The 21,168-nt window shown below is 38.4% G+C and overlaps 1 protein-coding gene across 2 annotated transcripts in view; it reads left to right on the plus strand.

Annotated features, from left to right (window-relative positions):
- PLPP1 (phospholipid phosphatase 1) overlaps window positions 1–21,168 on the plus strand; it is a 67,240-nt gene that overhangs the window by 25,674 nt on the left and 20,398 nt on the right. Inside the window, exons 2-3 of one of the 2 annotated variants that reach the window (XM_065860384.2) lie at window positions 4,419–4,570; window positions 7,536–7,816. In XM_065860384.2, coding sequence (XP_065716456.1) covers window positions 4,419–4,570; window positions 7,536–7,816 — 433 coding nt within the window. The remainder of the gene's footprint in view (window positions 1–4,418; window positions 4,571–7,535; window positions 7,817–21,168) is intronic. The other variant, XM_065860383.2, reaches the window with a different exon arrangement.

Consider the following 21,168-nt stretch of genomic DNA (forward strand, 5'->3'; position numbering starts at 1 on the left):
TCAATAGAGAGCCTTTAATGACCCTCTGTCATCTCCACTCCTTACTTAAAAGGATTATTTAAAAACTCCCTAATTTCTTCTACTTTCATAAAAAACTGAGCCCAACTAATTTTTACGAATTCTCCTTTTCAATGTGCCAAATGCTGCCCTTAGGAATTGTAGCTTATTAGGGGGGGGAAACAGATATTTGTAGAAAAAGCAGAGCCTTTCCTTTAACTTACTGTGGCACCACATGACTTTGGCAGATGAACAGGGTTACATTTCCCAGTGATTTGCTGGTGAATCTTTGCTACTTTTCCTTGAGAAACTACTTTATACTTTTATGTGGGTAAACCCTCTAGCAAGGAAGTACTCTACCCCCTATACTACTATTAAATTTTTTTCTTCAGTAGTATCCAAGAAGTTGGAGACCTTGACACTAATGATAGTTGTACCATTATAAAGGCAAATGTAATTTGTTGGTTTTGGTCCTATCCAGTACTTCTCTGCCAGGAGGTCTCACATTTAAGAAATTGCTGCTATGATGCAAAAACTTATTGCCGTCTTTTGAAATTATGGTATCTTTCAGGGGGAAAAGGAACATGTCTATCACAAATATAAGGAAAACCCTGCTGTTGTAGGCTTTGCTGCTTCCATCATGCCTATGCCAGTTCATCTGCCTGTTTGTCCTTCTTGTACTAATGAAAAAGCCAAACTGTATTTTTCCATGTTTCTGCATTGTCTTTGTGGCAGGGAGACTTGTACTGCAGAAAGTACTAAAGCTATAGATTTGAAATCACTTGGATTTGATTTTAGAAATTAGGTTTGTTTTTAAAAAACAAAGCTAAAATCCTCCCCTACCAAACTTTACTGGTTCATTTAAAATGGAATAAAATCCCTCTAAGTATGGTCAGAAATTTAATAGCCTAACTTGCCAGAATCAGTAGAGCTGCTGCCCATCTCATTTGACTTTGCCTTTTCTCCCCTCTCCCGACACCTAATTGTGAAGCTGATCTATGGGTGCTTGAAAGAAGTAAATTAAACCTGCTGTATGGAGCATGTTCTGAGGGAGTTGGTATTAACATTGGAGAGTACTTTGACTGAAAAGATATGAAAAGCCAGTCCTGGCATGTTTTTTCAGGCTAATAACTGCCTTGGACTGAGCAAAGGTAAATTACAAATGTTGTACTTCTGTGACTTTTTTAGTTTAACAGTGTGAATCTGATCGATTTTACTGTAATCTGGATATTTAGAAATTCAAACTTCTATCTCAAGCTTCTGTAGAGCAGGTCCCCTTTCAGCACTGAAATGTGTGGAGAGCAGCAATAAGAAAAGAAATGACTCATAGAATTACTTTTAAAATCTGTTATACAATTGGAGGTAACTCCATGAAGTTTAATATATAAGCTTTTTTTAGCAGTATTGTATCTCAAGGCATAGCTTTTCCAACTAATTGTTACTTCAAACCAGGTAGATACCTAGAACTTTTAAGACTCATGCTGTCTTACCTAAGTTTTGCTAGTTATGACTTCTGGAAACTGTTACTGAGGTTTTTGTTCTTAATTAGCAAAGTCGGTTTGGTTTGCAATAGAGTAAAAGAGGTGGAAAGAAATTAAGAAAGAGAAGACACTAACTTTGGCTAGTTCTTACTTGCTTAAAAAGCAAAACAAAATCTACCTTTGAGCTGTTTGGTGTTTTGTTTGCATGATCTTGGTACAGGGAGGTGCCACAAGCAATTATGGACTAATTACATCATAATTTCAATATTGCTGAAGGGTGAGCACACATTTCAAGCAGATTTTTTTTTTTAATGGAAAAGCACATTTCATCACTGTGTGAGAGACTTTGTTCCCATTATCTATATAACATTGCTTTCAGTTTCTGATTTAGCAGCAGGTAATTACATTTTAAAAAAAGCCACCATGCTACCCCTGCCAACACCTGAATAACCCCAGCACTCTGAAAACTTTCTCTCCCACCTTGAGAAGCTGCAATGTTCTGGTGTGGGTGGGAGGAAATGAGGACTAAGCCACCATGATGCCATATTCATTGAGCAGATCTTTGAAAAAGATGATGCAGAGCTGATAATGTGATGTCAGTGACACCACCTAAATAGCATAGTTAGTATTTGTGGCAGTGTGCTGAGCTTGTGATAAGGTTTTCTAGGCTGAACTTTTTGTGGGAAACTTCTTTACCGTGATGACCAAAACTAGCTGCTCTAGAAAAGCAAACCTGTAAATAATGACAAAACTATGCCTCATTCTCCAGTTCTGGAGATCTATAAAATATACTTTTCTTAAATATACAGGTTTGAATCTTGGTGTTAGTATGTGTGCAGGGCAAAAGATGTTTTCATTCCATATGCGTTTCATAGAATAAATGGTGTTGGAAACACACCGTGCCATTCTGTTGACAAGCCACCTTCCTTCACCATGACTGCATGTTGCTTCTGCCTTGTCTCTTGCACAATTAGCTAAATAGTAAACAACTGGTGACAGATTGTGACATGCTGTCACAACACAGTACAAAGGGAGGGTGGAAATGAGGGCTGGGCTGCAGGGTTTTTCATAAACCCTGCTATTCTTACTATTAGGAGAAAAGGAAGAGGGATTTTTTCCTGGGAGGAAAGGCTGTGTTTTGCCACTTTTACTGCAGATTCCAGCTCCTGGGCTCTGCTGACTAGTGTCTGAATGGTTCAGTGTTTTGATGAGGCTCTTAGCCTGTCCTGCTGTCCTTCTGCTTTGTTGGTGTGCTTGGACAGCTTCCAAAGCTAGGTCACTGCTAGTCCTGCTGGCATGGGACTGGAAACAACCCCTCCTCACACTGGCAGTGTTTCTTCTGCCATGTCCAGCAGGGAGATTTTGCATGCTATTTATTGATTTTTATAACTGTAACACTATGGAAGACATTTGGTTCTTTGCAACAGGCTTAGCTGGAATACATGGGCACTATGAAAACTGGAACAAAGCTGTATCCTTCGTGAGAGGTTACTTCAAGGAAATTTTCACTTTATGTACCATTAGGATTGCTGTTTGTTCTTCTGCATCTGTTTTCAAACGGAAGCATGTTTTGTTAAGCAGTCACTTTATGGTGTGAAGAACAAAATCCATAACAAATGCTCGGTAAAACCACAGTATGTCTCCTTTGTGATGGATCCAGGAGTCAGGCTTAGTTTGGAGGAGGACGTTCAAGTGGAAGATGGTGAAAAGGACCCCGTATCTCTTTCTTTTTTTTCTCTTTGTAAATCCTGACTGTGTAACTTAGTGTTTCTCTTGTCTTCCCTAACAGTTCTTGTATTGCTTGGTTGGTATCTTTTTTGTCCTTTATTTTTTCTGCTGTTGTCCCTTCTGTTCTTCCCATGTTTACTTGCGTTCATAGACATTTATTTGGGGGTAGCTTGTGTGTCTATGGAAAGGAAGAGGCAGGCTATGCCTTGACACAGGGGTCCTGAGGAGAGAACTGAGATTATAGTAGCATCCTTCTCTGGCAGGTGAGGAGGAAAGGAAGCAGGGAGGCTCTTTTTAATCCTTCTGATCTCCTACTGGTAGATAAGGAGTGTCTCCCATCAGATAATTTTTGTTGTCTGACTCTAAATTGGTATGCATTTTATGTGCAATACTGTTGGATTTTGAGCACAAAATCAAGTGCTTTAAAGCATTTTAATGTCACTGGGCTGTACATCCCTAAGTTAAAGAAGGTTTTGAGCTTTTTAAAGCTTTGCTGTTCAAATGACTAGTTTTGGTTAGCATTGCAGATCTCTTGTGACACAGCACAAAGCATTGAGCACCTTAGTCTTGTGTTCTGTTGTGTTTAGGAGGCTTCCTCTTTTATGGAAGAGGGGGAAATTAATATCCATGTCCTGAGGTGCTAGGGCTTGTGCAGCGACCACATTGTTCTGGTGTGTGTGGAAGCAGTGGGACTGCATGCATGTGTAATTTTTCCTTTTTTCTTTATCTCTTCCTGAAAACTCCCTCTGCACTTGCACTCCCTGAGAAGCACCTCTTTTCTGCTTTCATGAAATGCAGTTTATGCTCTTCTGATGTCCAAAGCTGTCCAGAGAAGGTATAAAGGGGCAACTCTTGCTCATTGGAATAAAAGGAATAGTTGATAATGGTGCTAATTGTGGCAGTAGCTCCAGACTGAGCAACTCAGTGATTGTCACTGAACTGTTTACTCAGTCATGGTTTCGGCATGCTTCCAGACTCAGTATGCCACAAATGCAGAGGCGAGAGGAATCCTGCCCTGCTCTCCATCATTCAGCAGTCCTTCCTGGGAGCTGCAGAGACAAGCCGGTGGTCACTGGCCAAAGGAAGCGCATCGCCTTCTAACTTGCTGCATGCATGTTCCTCTTCATGCACTTCTCTTCGGACATGTGGGGGTATAATCATCACCACAGTTTGTGTTGCTTTTGTAATGTATTTTTTATTCCTTTTTGCTAGCTGGCTTGCCTTTTGCAATTCTCAATTCAAGACGTATCCCCTTCCAGAGAGGAGTTTTCTGTAGTGATGAATCCATCCGGTATCCATACAAAGAGGACACCATTTCTTATAAGTTGTTAGCAGGAATAATTATTCCTTTCAGTATAATTGTTGTAAGTTAAACTTTTCTTCATTGCATTTGATTTCGATGGGGGCTGGGGAAGAGGGAGGAGGGGCAAGTTGTTAATGCAGACTTCTAAAACTATATTCTGTAAGATTTCCCAGCTTTTAAATAATGTATTTAGACCAGGTGCTAAAGTGGTAGAAATGGTGTTTTGGCAAGAATAATTAAAAGGTTTTATTTAATTGAGATCAAACAACTAGAATTACAGAACAGAGAAAGAATACCTTGTAAGTATGGTGGCATATTTTGTAGTCTGAGAGATAAAAACTTCTTCCCTTACCATATCAATTAAGAATAACATTAGCATATTTTAAATTACTGTCTCAAGCTATTCTGTTTTGGGAGCTACTACTTTCATCTCCCTCTTTGACCACAGCTCCTTGCTCAGCTGAACTGAGTCAAGCATATAATACTTAAGATTTAATTACATGCTATCAGCTGAGCTAGCCTAATAGCTTACTATGGACAAAAGGGGAGGTCTCAGTATTGCCCTGTCCCTTGCCATCTCTAGTGGCTTGCCTGAAGCAGGGTAAGCTAGTGAAATTCCTTAACCTGGCAGAAAACAGCAGCTTGCTTTGAGGCAGGCCGAGTGAAACGGGTCCTGGAAGAATACATATAAATGCTGAGGCAGGAGCGGAGAGGGAGGTGGACCTCCTCATCAGAAGGCTATTTTGTGTCCTAAGTCTGACAGGGCTGTGCTTTAGTTCCAACAAAGTCCCTGGTTGGATGTGCTGGAAAGCCTCAGACTCCTCTCATGGCTCTGTGCTGGATGACATCTGAGTTGATCAGAGCTATGTTTTGAGCAGAGTTTAAACTCTTACATGCCAAATAAGATTTTTGGGTGTATAAATATTTATCCAAGTATATTTTGGGAATCAAAGCTAGGAAAGGAGCAGCTAAATGTAAACCTCAGTATTGGCCAGCTGTTTCTCTGGGTTAATGGGTTAAAATCAGGAGGGATATTATTGCAATATAACTCTTTCTTGCTTAAGGACTGTATGGATTTTTATCTAGGTTCCAGCATAAAGATCCACTTGTAGCTTATGTTTGCTTTTGGATGGCTTTTTTTTTTTTTCCCCAACAGTAGAAATTGTGGGCTGGGAGTCAAAACTGTGATTACCTAGTTTTCCTGGAAAAAAACTACTTAAAACTTTACAGTGACAATTCTGAAGCACATAGAACTTTCTTTGTTTTTGTCTATTCTATTAAATTTCAAGTGGTTTGTGCTAAAATTTAGATCCTGCCTTTTAAGATAGGACTGTTTTTCGCCCTGTAACTACCATTGGTAGTCAATATTGCCAAAGAGCAGCAGTATTTGGTCTCAACTTAAGTCCATCTACCTCATTTCTAGCAGTGGTTAAAACATATGAGTGAGGAAGAAGAGAACAGAATAGGCAAAGATTGATGTTTTGCCCTCAGTACTTTGCTACCAGCTGTTTGCAGCTCAGGGACTTCCCAAGTCAGAAAAGGCTTCAGTGAATATAGTAATTTTTAATGGATATATTTCCTTTGAATTTATGCAGTCTCCATATGAGTGTGTATGAACATTTAACTGAAAAAAAAATTACTTTAGCAACATCAGAGGCCACCTTTTAGTTGTGAAACAAGGCTTTCCTGCCAATATTGCTTTTATGTCAGATGATAAAAGCAAATGTGGGTGTCCTTTATTCAGTGGTCAGTCAGATTATCAAAGATGAATACTCTTTCATCTGCATCCAGTGAAGCAGCTGCATTGACATCACTTAACTTTTTATCACCTCAGCTGAGATAGGTGACCTTCTTGTAGGTTTTGCAGCAGTGTTCTTTAAAAGGGATTAATTATTTACCAGTCATGACTGTGATGTTTCTGTTCAACTAGCTTCATTAGGAGATTATTCTCCAGGTTAGGTAGATACTGTATAAGAGCTTACCGACATCTACTTGACTGAAAACTTTAATAGCTTTACTCTGTTCGGGCGTTTCTCTGCTTCAGTCCATGTTTCAGTGAGGTGCGGAGTGTAAAACTTCAGTGTCGCCCATCTGATGGGATTGTCTGTTTGCCTTAATGTGCAAAGCTGCCAACAGCTACTTTGTCTGCCCAGGTGTCAGACTGTCTGATAACCGCTTCATTCACCAAAGCTCTGCTTGTTCAATCTTTACAGGATTTTTAAAGATCCCTTCACAAATGCATACAGCCCACCCCCATCTGATCATCTGTATGAGCTGAGTCTTTCTGCACAAAATGGAATAATCTGGTTCATATCCAGCCTGTCTGGGGTGAAGTTTTGTCCTTGGTTTAAGGAAGCTCGCTCTTTCTGCAAAAGAAAGTTGCAGGAAAACAAAACTAAATCTGCTTTCCCGTTAACACTTAATGCACACTTAAAGCATATACTTCAGACATGCAGGGTGAAAATCCTTGGAAATACCTCAGTCGTGTCTGTTGCTCACTACTTTTGTTAGGGGTCTTTTTTGGCCCTAAAGATTTTAATTTTCTGGAGAAACAGGTCATTTCTTTGTTTAAATAACTGACATTTTACATCCAGAAATGAAGTTTGGACCCTTCAGAATAGTCTTTGGCTTCATAAGAACCCCAACAATTTTATGACAAAACAGAAGAATTTGGCTTAGCAGAAGTTCAGCTGAAGAAGACTGTATGTGGAAAAAAAATGTAATACTGGATAAGATATTTATAGCTAGGACCATGTCAAATATTATGAAATCATTATTTTAATAAATATTCTGAAAATCAATAATATTAAGTTCAAAATGAAGCAGGGTAAAGTAAAAGGCTTTTTCTTCTACGGAAGTGTTTAAAGTTAGGGCGTGGTTACCACTGACTCTTGGAAAACTTAAATTTGCCATCTTATGTTTAAAAAAAAAATATTCTGAAACTACATATCTGAGTATTAACAACTATGGAGTTATCTTATTAAGCTATTATCCTTGTTTAACTGTTGTCCTTATTTCTCTTTCAGATAATCCTAGGAGAGACTCTCTCTGTCTTTTATAATAATTTGCACTCAAATTCGTTTGTCAGAAATAACTACGTAGCCACTATTTACAAAGCCATTGGGACCTTCATTTTTGGAGCAGCTGCCAGCCAGTCCCTGACAGACATTGCCAAGTACTCCATTGGCAGACTGCGGCCTCACTTCCTCGCCGTGTGCCAGCCCGACTGGGCGCGAATCAACTGCAGTCTTGGTTACATTGAGAACTTTTCTTGTCAAGGGGATAAAGCAAAAATCAATGAAGGAAGGTGAGTCCAACTAACCTTTATATGCTTGGCTGTAAGACCTGGGTTTTCTTTTTGTTTGTTTCTTTTTACTTGGGATGCTGAGTTTGGTATTGCTACTGTATTTTTTGTACTTCTCTTAGAATAAATTTCTTGTAACGAGTGTTAAACTTAGAGCCCTGTCTAGACACTGGGATATTTTTCTATTCAGATAATCTACAGAAGGATGCATAAGTTATTGTGTATTCGTTTATGTGTTGGTTTTTTGGTTTTTCGTGTTTTTTTTTTTTTTTTAATAAAACGTCAGTGATGTTCAGTTTTGATTAGCTTTTATTTATTTTTTTCTAAAATGTCTGTACATCCCAACAAAGAGAGGAATTTGAAGTCTGCCTTCAAAATTGCATGTGGAATAGCAAGGAAAACAGTTCAGATTTAGCATGAAAACAAATAAAAACTGGATTTATCAATATAAAAGTATAGAGGACTTTTAAGAGATTCACTCTACACAGTTGTGTCATTATTAGGCATTTCATAACTTAAATACTTACCTTCCAACTCAATTGCAAAAAGATAACAGGGGAACAAAATGAAGCATCTCACATATTGGAGTTTTCTCACTGTTATAAACAACATTTGAATGCCCTTGGAAATGCTGAAGTACATTCAGAATAATTTCTGGTGTTAGAGTTGCTTGAGCTCCCTGGAAGCTGAGCTTTAAAGGAACTCCTTGCCAGTCTTTGTCCAGAAGACCTATGTACCCTCTCAGCTAAAACTTTGTGTGTGGTTTTTAAATACATGTGTAGGTTTCGCTTGCTGTCCTCTGTGCTCCTTTGGTCTTCTAGCATGTGTCCCCTGTGGATCTCCCAGTAGTGTGCATGGACACCTCAGCAGCCGCAGGAAGATGTTGCATGTTGATGTGGTGGGGGACCAGGTCTATCCGCAAGTTCTGCACAGCAGCTGTTCAGAGGTGCCAGCAGCAGTTTGTATTTTGAATGGCTGTTGGCGACAGAGGAGCAAGTACACAGTAACAGGCAGTATAGCAGATAGTCCTCAAATGAGCAGAACTTCAGGTAGTAAGTAGACAAGCTGTTTTCTGAGAGATTGAATTAGTGTGCTTCATGTTCAGCTCTTTTCTTTGTATTGCTAATGTTCATAATTGTGCTTAGAAGACTCATATTTACTTATTCTAAGCTATTCTGGACACTGGTTATTGGATTGACTTTCCTTGCCTGTGACTAGCTCTGTAGAATCAGAATATCTGCTAGTAAGGTATGACTTGTATTTATTGGAACAGAGATAAATGATGTGTGTCTGAAGACTTGTAATGGTCACTTTCTATATGACTATCAACTTCAGTTTGTAATAAGACAGTACACAAAGGAGGATTTTTCACAAAATGTAGAAAACAAAAAAATTATATACAGCATGTCTGGCAGATTCTTAAATGTTACTGACTTCTCAAAGATCTGACTTGTAGTAGAACAACCTGAATAACTGAAATAAAGATGACACTAGCCCCCCCTAAGATAACAGATTATCTTAGTTTTAGTGTGGTAAGTTAGCAGAAGTAATGGCCAGAAACTAACTCTATAAAGTTTAAAAGAAAATAAAATTGTAACTTATAATGCAATAGATGGGAAATACTGATTTCGTTGTCTGTTGTGGTGGGGGTAAATGTTTTGACTTTCACTTCAACTCAATAAAAGTAGTATTTCTTCTTTCATATGGAAGATACTTGTACAAGTTTCAAATGGAATGAGTCTTTAAACAAAAGTGCAGACCTTCAGGTGCTTTGTGAAAGAGAATGGTGTCGCTTTCAGCATGACACTGTGGGGTCAAAACTGAAATTGGGCATAGATCTGAGTCTTCAGCTGAACTTCCTCGTGAGTCAAAAAGTATTTCTCAAATGCAAAAAGGGAAAAGGAGAAATTTTGAGTTGGTTATAATGACTAAAATGGTCCTAAAATAAAATTTTCTGTTTTGGGGAGATGCTGAAAAGCAGAGTTAGCTTATCTTCAAAGAGGGAAGATGTTTGTTGTTCTGCAAATAACATGGGGGACAATAGCATAGTAATAATTTGGATTTTGTTCTTCCCAGTGCAACTAGTGCTTTGAATCCTCAGACTTCCATATTGGAAGCGAGATCTGTCTGTCATCTCTTATCTGGTGACCTGCTAGGTTTGTATTCCCAGCTACTGTTTTGTTCCCTTTTTCTGTTGTGCCTGTTGCTTCCTAGAAAACAATCTTAGAGGGCTCTCCTGTTTGGTCAAAGCTTGCCTTGAACTGACAGTTTCAGTGTGAGCTCACACAGTGTGGTGCTTCCACTCTCAACTGAGGCTTTTCTATGCACAGGAAGGTGTAAACAAAAAGTTAGTGAATGGTCAAAGAAGTAGGACATTGTCCTGTACAGGTGGATGTCATGGATGTAGTGACCCAGTAAATAGTTTTGGATTTCTTATGGAAATTGGGCCCTATACCTGAAAGGTTGGTTTCGATGGTCTTGGGTTGTGTGCCTACACATACCTTACAGTTAATAAGCCACTAGGAGGAGGGAGTTTGTTTGCAGTGGGTTTTGCAGTAGGTTGAAGGAGGTCAGCAGGCTCTCAAACTGTAACCCAGAGGTGAATTTCTCGATCAGTTGGATGTAACTTTTAGAGGCAAACCTATTACCAGCTATTGTCGTTTGTATAAAATAATTATGCAGGTAGAAATACCAAGAAAGAATTAACACAGGACAACCATAATGTTGCATACAAAATCATATGATCTGAATTGAATCTGTTCTGTGTAATAATAGAACTTGAGGTTGGTTTTGAATATTTTTAGAGATTCATGCTCAGTTATCCAATCAAAAAACCTGATCTCTGTTTACTATTTTGTAATTCATACCAGGAAAACAGTGCTTCCAGTGTCAAAATTCATTGTGTGCTTCCACTATGCATATTGTACACTTCTGTTTGTTCTTTCCTCCTTTCTCATCCCTGTACTCAAAGTATAAAATCCTTTCAGCCCCAGAGCTCTGATCTACTCAGGGATGCTGCATACTGAAATAAATAGGTGTGTTTTGAAGAGATGGGTGTAAGATAGAAGTCTCTAAAGGATTCTTTGGAAGTACAGAAGTTAGGTAATCGGCAATTGTTTCCATTTCCTCCTAATAATAAAACTGGAAGGTAAAACATTTCAAGTAGTTTCTTATTTCTGTTTTTTTCCACGCAAAGATTAAGAAATAAGCTGTGGAACTCTGCAGTGCTGGGATATGTAAGTTTGTAGGTGGGCTCAATAAAACAAAAACCAAACACACAAAGGAATAAAAAAAATAGAACACAAAAAACCCAAAACTTTTGAACAAACTCCTGGAATAATAAAACCAAGAATATACTGATGTTTCTGGAATCCTGAAAGTGTTATGGCTGTGGACTCTCTTCTGGATAAGCATCATTGCATATTTTTTTCCAGTACCGTTTTAGGCAGATCTGATGCTTGCAACTCTTTGCATTTGTCTGCTATGTTTTAACATGAGGGAAAGATAATCTTTGGTCTTTATTGTTGATCAGTAACAGTAGTATTAAAATGTGCTAAAATACATATATGCTTTAGCATAAACCAATACTTGGTTGTCTAAATTAATGAAGTGCCTGTGGGTTTTGATTAGTGTCAGTAAGGTTTCACGTTCTAATCTGAGCTTGATAAGCTGCATCTTTCTGATTTAAGTATCTTGTTTGCTCTGTATCATGCTGAAGAGAGGCCTCTTCAGATTTAAATAGCTTTAGCTTTTCCTTGACAACATTTGTAGTGTGTTTGCACTTCTAGTACTACTGGTGATCAAACTAAGCTGAGGATCACAATCACAGTTGTGTGCTTAGTAAATCTGATTCAGATTTAAAAGATGCATGTAAGAGTTGGCATATATTATATGAGATTATGTAGCACTTGCAGCTCTCTAAAATATGCTAGAAGTCACTAGTTATATTAAAAATTGCTAGTTAAGTATTAGCACTAGAAACTGTACTATTCTTCTGTGTCTGTTTGTAAGAACCCTTTCTTCAGGCAGTCTTTGGTATGTAATTTAAACTAGACACAGAAGCTGGTATGAGCTACTTCACTGCAGTTTTGAGGGTGAATGCAGTTCCGTGTAAGTCGTTCCCAAGCGCTTATGGAGGTGTTTCTAGGTTTGATGGCAAGTACTTGTGTGTAGAACTTTGTACTATTTATTCTGTTTTAATCAATATTAAAAGAGTAGTAACTCAAATGTGTTATGCCTGTGAAGGTGATTTTTCTTTTGGGTGTCAAAACAGCAAACTTCTCCTTAAAGCATGTAACTACAGTTGAGTAAGATACAAACATGTTTTGTTTTGTTTTTTTTTTTTCTAAATGTAGTTGCACTGACCAGAAGGGAACAGAACTTCATACCATGTAGTTTCTTTACTGGGAGACAGTGGCTTGTTTCAGTGTTCTAGAGAAATAAGCTTGCTATACAAGCACAGGTTTTAGTGTCTATGAATGAAGAGAGATCAAAGGCAAGTGGTCCACCTATCACTAGTATTGGCAATTAGCATGTCACTTTTATTATACCCATGTATACTTCAGTGCTGCTGGATTGCCTTTAAGGTACTTTAGCACTTGTAATGACTTGCCAAAAAGCTGTTTCCTTTTTCAAACTGGCCAAGTAGGGCTCAGTAAAATAGACAGGTGTGGGATGTGAGTGAGCAGTCTCTACAATCTCAGATCTCTTCAGCTTTTGCAGCTCCCATTCATGTTCCAATTCTTCCTTCTCATTTTGCTTGCTACTGCTTAACTTTGCCTGGCTTTGAGTTGGTTGGCAAGATTCCCAAATTGCTTAGGGAGGGCATGGAAGGACAGATGGTGACTTCTCCATTCCCTGTTGGTACCTAAGAGGTACTTCCCAAACCTGTCTGCTCCAGCCAGTCTGTGGCAGGTTGTTCCTGCATCCTGTCTTGTTAGTTAGCTTTCTTGCTGAAGGAGTTAATAGAAAACCAGCAGCTACAGTGAAGTATGCTCACGAGAGGAACAGTAAATTATTAATTCACAGCTTCTGCTGCTGAACATTTGTGGTTCCTATCTGAAATGAGTTTGTAAGCAGTGAAGCTTGAATGTCTAGTAGAGTAACAAAGCAGAACATCAAGAGCTTCTGTTTTCCTCTTGTGTATGAATTGTGGGATGAGTCTTTTAACACTCTCAAAAAAAGGCTTTGTGTATCTTAACACTTGATTGGTTTGGAAAATTTTTGGAGGCTTCTGGCAGGGGGAGAAAAAAACTATTTTTCTAGTTACACGCAGATGTATTGTACTTCAGGGCGATGGTGATGGGGTGGTACTAACTGTATTAATATATTATGTGACGATGTTAACTGGTTGCTCCTGACTCATTTTGGCAGTCTGGAGTTGCTCATCACACCTTGATTGCCTTTGTGCAGACACTGGTAAATCCCTAGGTAGCAGGATCTGGAATCCAGGGGACAAGATTGAGTCAGGCCAGGCTGAACCTGGAAGAGACGTCAGTCTCAGCTGTGTCTGCGAACCTGCAGCACCATCTTAAGCAACTGTCCCAAAGACAGTAAATGTGGCTTAAATAAAGGGTCCTGTCAATCTTCTTTATAGGCTTTTCCCTACAGTTTTATAAAACTTTCTGCAGCAAGCAGGTAAAAAATAAAACAAAACAAAACAAAACTCCCAAGCACAACCCAAAACCCCCACCCAAAATGAAACAAAACCTCCCCCCAAAACAACAACAAAAAAACCCCTACAAACCAAGCTTCTGGTATTGAAGAGTATGTAACTGAAGAAACACTTGAATTTATTTATTTATTTATCTATTTATTTAATTCTCAAAAAATGTAGCAAGTGCTATATACAGCTTACAGTACTCTTCGAACCTAATTTAGGATTGTACTGTCACTTTTGTATATATATCATGTTATAAACTTGGCAGTACAAACAGCACATTAAAGCCTTGTGTTAAGGTCAGGTATATTGAATCTCATACTATTTAAACTTACATTTTATCCACAAAATGTTAAGAATAAATGTTGTGCCATCAAGTATGGAGTATTAATACTCAGTGTCTTCTGAATAATGTCACAGGGTCAATAATATACTAGGGTGGGAGTAAGTTCTAGTTACTGCTAGAGATGCAAATGTTGCCTTACTAGAACTTTAAAACTTACGAGCATACTTCCTTCAGTTTTCTGGTTTTAGAACCATTTACTGCCGTACCGTAGGAAAAAAGTAGGTTTGTAATATTAGTGCTCAATCAGGATTGTGAAACACAACCGTTGCTAATGCTGTGTTGAACTTCAATACTTTTGCTTTCAAAAGTTTTTAATTAATGTGTTGCTGTCCTTACTTGGTCAGTATACCTGACGTGCTTGTTGTGCAGAAGTGGTCACAAAAGTCTTTGAAACAGATACTAATTGGGACCAATCAATTTAGTGGATAAAAATTTGAAGATTCAGTTTGATTAAGTTCATAACCCAATTGCCAGGTATTACTTCATAGTTTTGGATTAACAAAAGTCTTTCTTTTTAATACTGTATTTCAGGATGATTGTTACCTGCAAATAATGATGAAAACTATTTAAAAACAAACAAGCAAAACTTTCTATTATTTCATCAAAAAATATCAAATCACTTCAGAAAATAACCATGCAGGCTTCTCTTAAATGTTTTCTACCCTGTTGAGTATACCGTAAATACATCTTAAAATTTTTTGAATCTTTGTCTTCTGAAATTTCCATTGGACCTTTTCTTACTGCTAAATTGATTTATTCCCCCCCATCTAGTATTGTTAGTGTCCACATCATCTTGGAGACTATGGAGACTTTGTTACACTATGTAGAAAGAATGATTTAAATAATTCTGTTATGTGGCTGGATGCTTTGGAAGCCTTGGTGTATGTACAAGAAGGAACCTCTGAAGGTCATCTAATCCAGCCTCCAGTTTAAAGCAGGGGTAACTGTAGAGTTCTGATAAGCCCTGTGCATCCTGATTTCTTCAAGAGCTCTGGAGGTAGAGATTCCACAGGCTGTTGGAAAAGTCGGTTCCTTCAGTCCTTCTTGCTCTTTTCCTAATCATAAGGGAGAAACCCTACCTCTGAACAGCCTCATCATGCCATCAGTGAGATTATCAGAGGGCACTTTTCCTGTCAGGCCTGTCCAACAGACAGCAACATCAGAAAAGGAATCTGTTGAATTGTTTGCACCATGGTGTGTTGCCCTTCCAGCAGGTTTTGAGACATCTGAATTTCTCTCAGAGAAGCCCCTCTAGACGTGAGGTGCCCGAGTTCCTGTGCCTCCAGTCTCTAGAAATTTTGATCTGTACTTCAGTGTTGGAGATGCCCAGTCTAACTACTGGATTATAATGTATCCTGGAATTGTCCTCTTCTCCCTTTTGTGTACATCAATTACTAACCCTGAAAGGAAAACTTAGCAGTTCTTTGTATTCTTCAGCCTTGGGCAAGACTTGAACACCAGCTTCCAGACATCTAAGTGAACTTCCTCCTTGCTGAACTTCTCTATTGACTTTGCATCTCCTCTTTATGCTTGTCCAGCTGTAACTTACAGTGAGTTAAAAGGACAAGGATGGACATATGGTTTAATTTTTTGAATGCTTCAATTCAATAACTTTTATTCTAGAGCTTGTTTATAGAGCTCTCACTTAAGGTGCAGATTTGGAGATGTTCCAGTCTTTTTGTCTCTTCAAATGTACCACTGAGATATTGTTAGCTTGTTTCTGTTCTTCTGTTGAGATGTAGGTAAGAGAGCTTTCTGCCTGGTTTATATGTAAGATCTGCTTCAAACTGGATTTTATAATTGCCAGATGTGTCCCTTTGCAATGGAACTTTATTGTCCTTTTAGACTGAAACTGAAATATCTGGATTGAATTTCAGGTTCAGATAATTGCTGGGTCCAGCTTTTGGGTTGTGTGGGGGGGGTTGGTTTTGGTTTTTTAATAAGATTTATAAGTCTTCCTGAATGCAGTTCAAAACTTTCCTTCACATTTTTGAAGCAAATATTACCACCAGTTCCATAACAAAGTGGTTTCATTGTTGTACAAGGAGACAGTTTAGGTTTCTGGTCCTGAAAGTGGAGGGGGCAGTGTTCATTAGGGCAGAAAACTGCCTGTATCAAACATCTCACCCCCTACTTTTATGCTCTTTGAAATAGAGAAGGCAGAAGTATTACACACATGTAGAAATGCTCTATAATTTTCAGGTAAACCAAGCAGCTTTTTTCATTCCAGTGATGTAAAGTGCTTAATTATCATGCTGCTGGTCTGGGACACAGAACAGTTGCCTCCATTTTGCAGATGGGAAGGTGTAAGCATACCCTGTTGTTCCTTGGTTAACATACTGCAAAGCTGAGAGTAGAAAGTAGGGGTTCAGATGTTTTCCTCAGAAGGATGTGAGAATGTAATTGTAAACAGTCGTGACAGATTTGCCCCTTAAGCAAGAAGTTTTAGCTATTATAGCAGGTTTGTAAGTAAGCAATTAAAGTGTGTGTGTATTTTGCATACTCATATAATGTCTATAACCCCTGTTTCTAAGCAAATAGAAGGTGGTGCAGATGATGTGCAAATGAGTACCGACAGTGGATGTACTTAAAAGTGGTTACCTTACTCCTATAGCATATATTAAAATGAATTTGCTGTTTAAAGTTTTTTGTAGCTGAAGCTTAAGTCATGTTGCAAATCAGTTCTGAGGACATGCTTTATTTTTTGAGAGCTTAAGGATCAAATTAGAATAAAATCATTTTTTAATTAATTGTTCCCAAAATCCATGTTCTCCCTTAACAGGACAGCTGAATATGAAGAAGGATGAACAGAGCAGTGGTATGGGAATTCAGGATGAACTGGATACCAGGAGATTTATTTAGGCTGCTAATGTTTTCCTCTTGTAGTCATGCTAAATTTGGCTGCCACATGCAGTACAGTTTGATTTGTCCTACTGCTTTCACACTGGTTAAAATAATTCCCACCAGCACACATTCTTGTGCAGTGTAAGGCATTTTTTTCTGTGTATAATAGTCCTGGGTGTGTGCTAAAGGGCTCTTAATCTACCTGCTCTGGCTTCCTGAGTTTACTAGAAATTTCTCTTGGATGCAGTATTTATTGTACTTTAGTTGAGTGGCGCAGGTTTGTCACAAATATTTTTGTTAGATATCACTTCTTAGCTTTTTTACTGACAATGATTGTTGTGGTGGGACCTGAAATTTCCTAGTCCTGGGTTTGGAGCTACTCTGAAAACCTGGGGACCAGGGAGATCCAAGAAGCTGTCCTTTCTGTTTTATTCATCACCTCAGTGAGCACATGCACAAAAGTGCAACCTTTGAACCTGAAGTGGTAAATATTAAACCAAGTTGTACAAGTCTGGCTACTTCAGAGGCACTCTGTCTGGTCTGAACTCTGTTAGGCTCCAAAGCAGACCTAAGCAACTAGCAGGGATGCATATGTGTGTGTGAAACACTTCCTCTGAAGTTGAGTTTAACTTTGGATAGTTGAAGGTCTCTAATTTGAGTCTGTCACTTCATCCTGTTTGTGGTAAGAGAATAACTTAGCTGTTAAGTGTCATATTATAATGTTATTACTAATGTACAGATTCATATCACAAGTCAGATGTCTAAAGGAAAAAACATTTCCTTACTTCAGTTGATGTATTGCTCCCATGCTGACTGCACTCTAAACAAGCTGTGTTTAGTCTGCCATTGCAAACTCAAAATGTAATCTTCAAAGAAGGCATTAGGAAATTAGAGCTGACTGTTTTGACCTTGATAATTTATTTCAACACAATTGCCAAGGTGGTGCCCTTTGCCAATGGTTTGCCAGGAATTGTATTTCAGCTTTGTTTAGAGGTCTTTTGTAAGTCGTGCTGGTGTGTGCCAGTGGGTGCAGCTGAATCACTCAGCAGTTCCCAGTAGCTACGCACCTGTGCTAGATGGCTGGTATGGGTCTGACCTGCGTAGCTTTGCTTGAATTTCAACGAAACTTATTAAAATCTTATGTTTTCTGTTCTGTCTACACCTTCAAAACTGTAACTGTTTTAAAAACCAAGCAAACCCAAAACAAAACCCCCACAAAACTCATACATTACTTTCTTCCATTTTAATGAATACTTCCATTTTCCAGTTTCATTAGATAGCCTTTCCAATTGGTTTTCTTTGGAATTTTTAAACCTAAGCCAAGAGACACAACATTTGCTTCAAGTTAACCCATCTCTATTAAACAATGGTTCCTGTCTCTCCTTTCCTTCTCTTCTCCTCTCTCCCTCTCCATACTGGGAGAATTTCTATGATGAACAATTATTTTTGCATTAAAATACCTTAGCTTGTATGAAATGTTCCAATATTTTATTTTGAAACTTCTTCAAACTTTGTTAAAAATCAGACTGCACTTAAACATTGAAGCATAACTAAATGGCATCTAATCCAGCAGTTTCTAACAGCATCATGAATCAGAAATTTCTCTAAAGCTGCTACAGATTTATCAGCTACATGTTTGCTTGGGGCATACTTGTATGTTCTGTATAGCATTCTGATTATTTCTGTTGTGGACCTTCTAACCATCATCAGAGGCTAATTTAGTAGTTTTCACTTCTGAAAAGATATATGCAAAAAATAATTTCTCAAGGAGCTTGGATACCGAAGCACTTCAAAAGGTAGGAATGGAAGGTCACACATGTGTACTATTATTCAGATGGTGCAACTTTTTCCTTAAATGCTGCTTCTCACTGTTCTGTCATTACTGTTATTCAACATGTAACATGGCAGATTTGGGAACACTTCCAGTCTCAATTAAATTATTCACCACTTCTGGAATTGAAGCTTAGTCAGGGCACCTACACTTAATTTTACATGGAAGGAAAAAGCTGAAATATGATAGTGAATAAGAGTCTTTTAAATATTTAAACTTTAGCAGATTCTGGGCTACATTGGATAGTGAAATGGGGCTGTACTTGACCTAGAAGCAAAAAGAGCTTGCCTTTGCTAAAGAAGTTAGCTGGCAGCAGGGAGAATCAAATCTCAAAGGTAAACATGCTGTAATCAGTTGTGATACAATTCTGCAATCTGGATCACATTTCCAATCTTACATCTCCTTTGCTCTAATGTGAACTGGCCCTCCTCAGTGGTGATGGTGAGGGACAATACTCATTTTCATAACTGAAAACAAAAACTCTTCACTCTTTAATGGTTTTAAAAAGCTGTGCTTGTAGTCTGTCTGATATTTCAATAGATTTTCATGCTTAAGTTCATTGGAAATCAAAATTGGTAACTTGTCTTCAGTACAATGGAAATTATTTGGAAGCTAACTATAGCTAATCAAGTAGGTAGATATATTAGGTGGTGCAAAAGTAATTGCAGTTTTGGACTGTTGATTTAAAATCATTATAACTAGGCTCAAATACATCTTTATTAATCAAAATAGGAACCATTACAGTCAGCACATTTTTGCCAAGGAGAAATAAGTTTGTTCATTCCTGTAGCGTAAAAATCCATGCTCTGGGATTCGATGAACTCTTGGAAAGCTTTTTCTGCATCCTGCTGGTTGTGGCAGCATTTTCCCTGCGAAAAGTTGTCAAGATGCTTGAAGAAGTGGTAGTTGATTGACAAGAGGTAAAGCGAATATGGCAGACGAGGCGAAACTTCGTAGCCCAATTAGTTCAACTTTAAGTGTTGGTTGTGTGACGTGTGGTTGGGCATTGTCGTGGAGAAGAATTTGGCCCTTTCTGTTACCAGTGCCAGCATTGCAGTTTTCAGTGCATATCCTTGATTTGCTGAGCATCCTTCTCAGATATAATGGTTTTGCTGGGATCCATAAAGCTGTAGTGGATCAGACTGGCAGCAGACCACCAAACAGTGACTGTGACCCTTTCTGGTGCAAGTTTGGCTTTGGGAAGTGCTTTGGAGGTTCTTCTCGGTCCAACCACTGAGCTGGTTGTTGGCAGTTGTATAAAATCAGCTTTTCATTGCATATCATACTCTGATCGAGAAATGGTATGTTGTTTTTGTGTAGAAGAAAAGAGAACACTTGGAAACACGATTTTTTTGTTTGTTTTCAGTCAGCTCATGAGGCACCCACTTATCAAGTTCTTTCACCTTTCTGATTCGCTTGAAATGCCGAACAACCGTAGAAGGTTGTCACTGAGCTCTTCGGCAACTTCTTGTGCAGCTGTAAGAGGATCAGCTTTGATTGCTCTCAATTGGTTGTTGTCAACTTCAAATAGCTGTCACTATGCTCCTCATCTTCAAGGTTCTCATCTCCTTTGTGAAGCTTCTTGAAGCTGCACTGTACGTTCATTACCAGTTCCTGGGCCAAATGTATTGTTGATGTTGCAAGTTATCTCCACTGCTTTACAACCCATTTTGAACTCCAGTAAGAAAAGCACTTGAATTTGCTTTATGTCTAAGCTCATTTCCATAATCTAAAATAAATATAAAATAAACAAGTAACAAGTAGCAAAAAGGCAAAAAAAGTACTAAAATTATGTATAACATAACTGCATTTAGGAATGTATTACAATATATATCAAACAGCAAATTTCAACAATGCAAAACCTGCAATTTCTTTTGCACCAACCTAATATCTTCTTACTCCTGGCAGAATTTCACTGATTTGCAGAGCTTATGTCCAAGTTAATAGAAGTGAAAATTCTGTTAATATGAAACTTTGGACACGTGTGTAACTGTGCATTACTCAAATACAATACTATACAAACTGAAATTTCCTTAATGCCGACAGTTCTCCTGCTGCCCCCCTTCCCTTTTTGTCTTTCGAAGACGACAAATCTGTTGGGGGAAGGGTTCTGCACACTTGCCAAGCACTTCATGCCCAGAGCAGTTCCTTAAAAAGGGAATAACAATCAAATCCCTGATTTAACAGGGATTATCTTTTTTGTTCTCATTCCCTTTATGTAAAGGGATAATAATGCTCCTGTGAGTCCGAACAGCATTATGTGGATAATGCGTGCAGACACGGTTAATGGAACAGAAGCCTGTAATCAGATGCATGTGAGAGCAAACTGGTTAGTCTTTAGAAATGTTGGTTTAAATCTCCCTTGCTGCTATTTTCAGTTTTACCCTTTCCTGAGAGGGGATTACTAGGAAGGAGAAGTAAACAAAGTCCTAACTTTTTTTTTTTCTATTGGAGGAGCCTAACCAGAAGTGCTGTGGAAAATTGAACTTTCCTTTTGTCCAAGTTAAATTGAGTGATAAAGTAAATCCTGACAAAAGGTAACGTGCTTTCTTGTGGTTTTGCAATGTGCATGTGGAATGCCATTGCAGAGTGCCAGTTGGTTGGACTTTCTAATATCCAGAGTTCAGAACATACATGTTTGTGTGGTTTGGATGCCAGGAGTTGGTAACTTCTTT

This window comes from Patagioenas fasciata, chromosome Z (genome assembly GCF_037038585.1).
Source record: "Patagioenas fasciata isolate bPatFas1 chromosome Z, bPatFas1.hap1, whole genome shotgun sequence".
In the NCBI taxonomy this organism is placed as follows: domain Eukaryota; kingdom Metazoa; phylum Chordata; class Aves; order Columbiformes; family Columbidae; genus Patagioenas; species Patagioenas fasciata.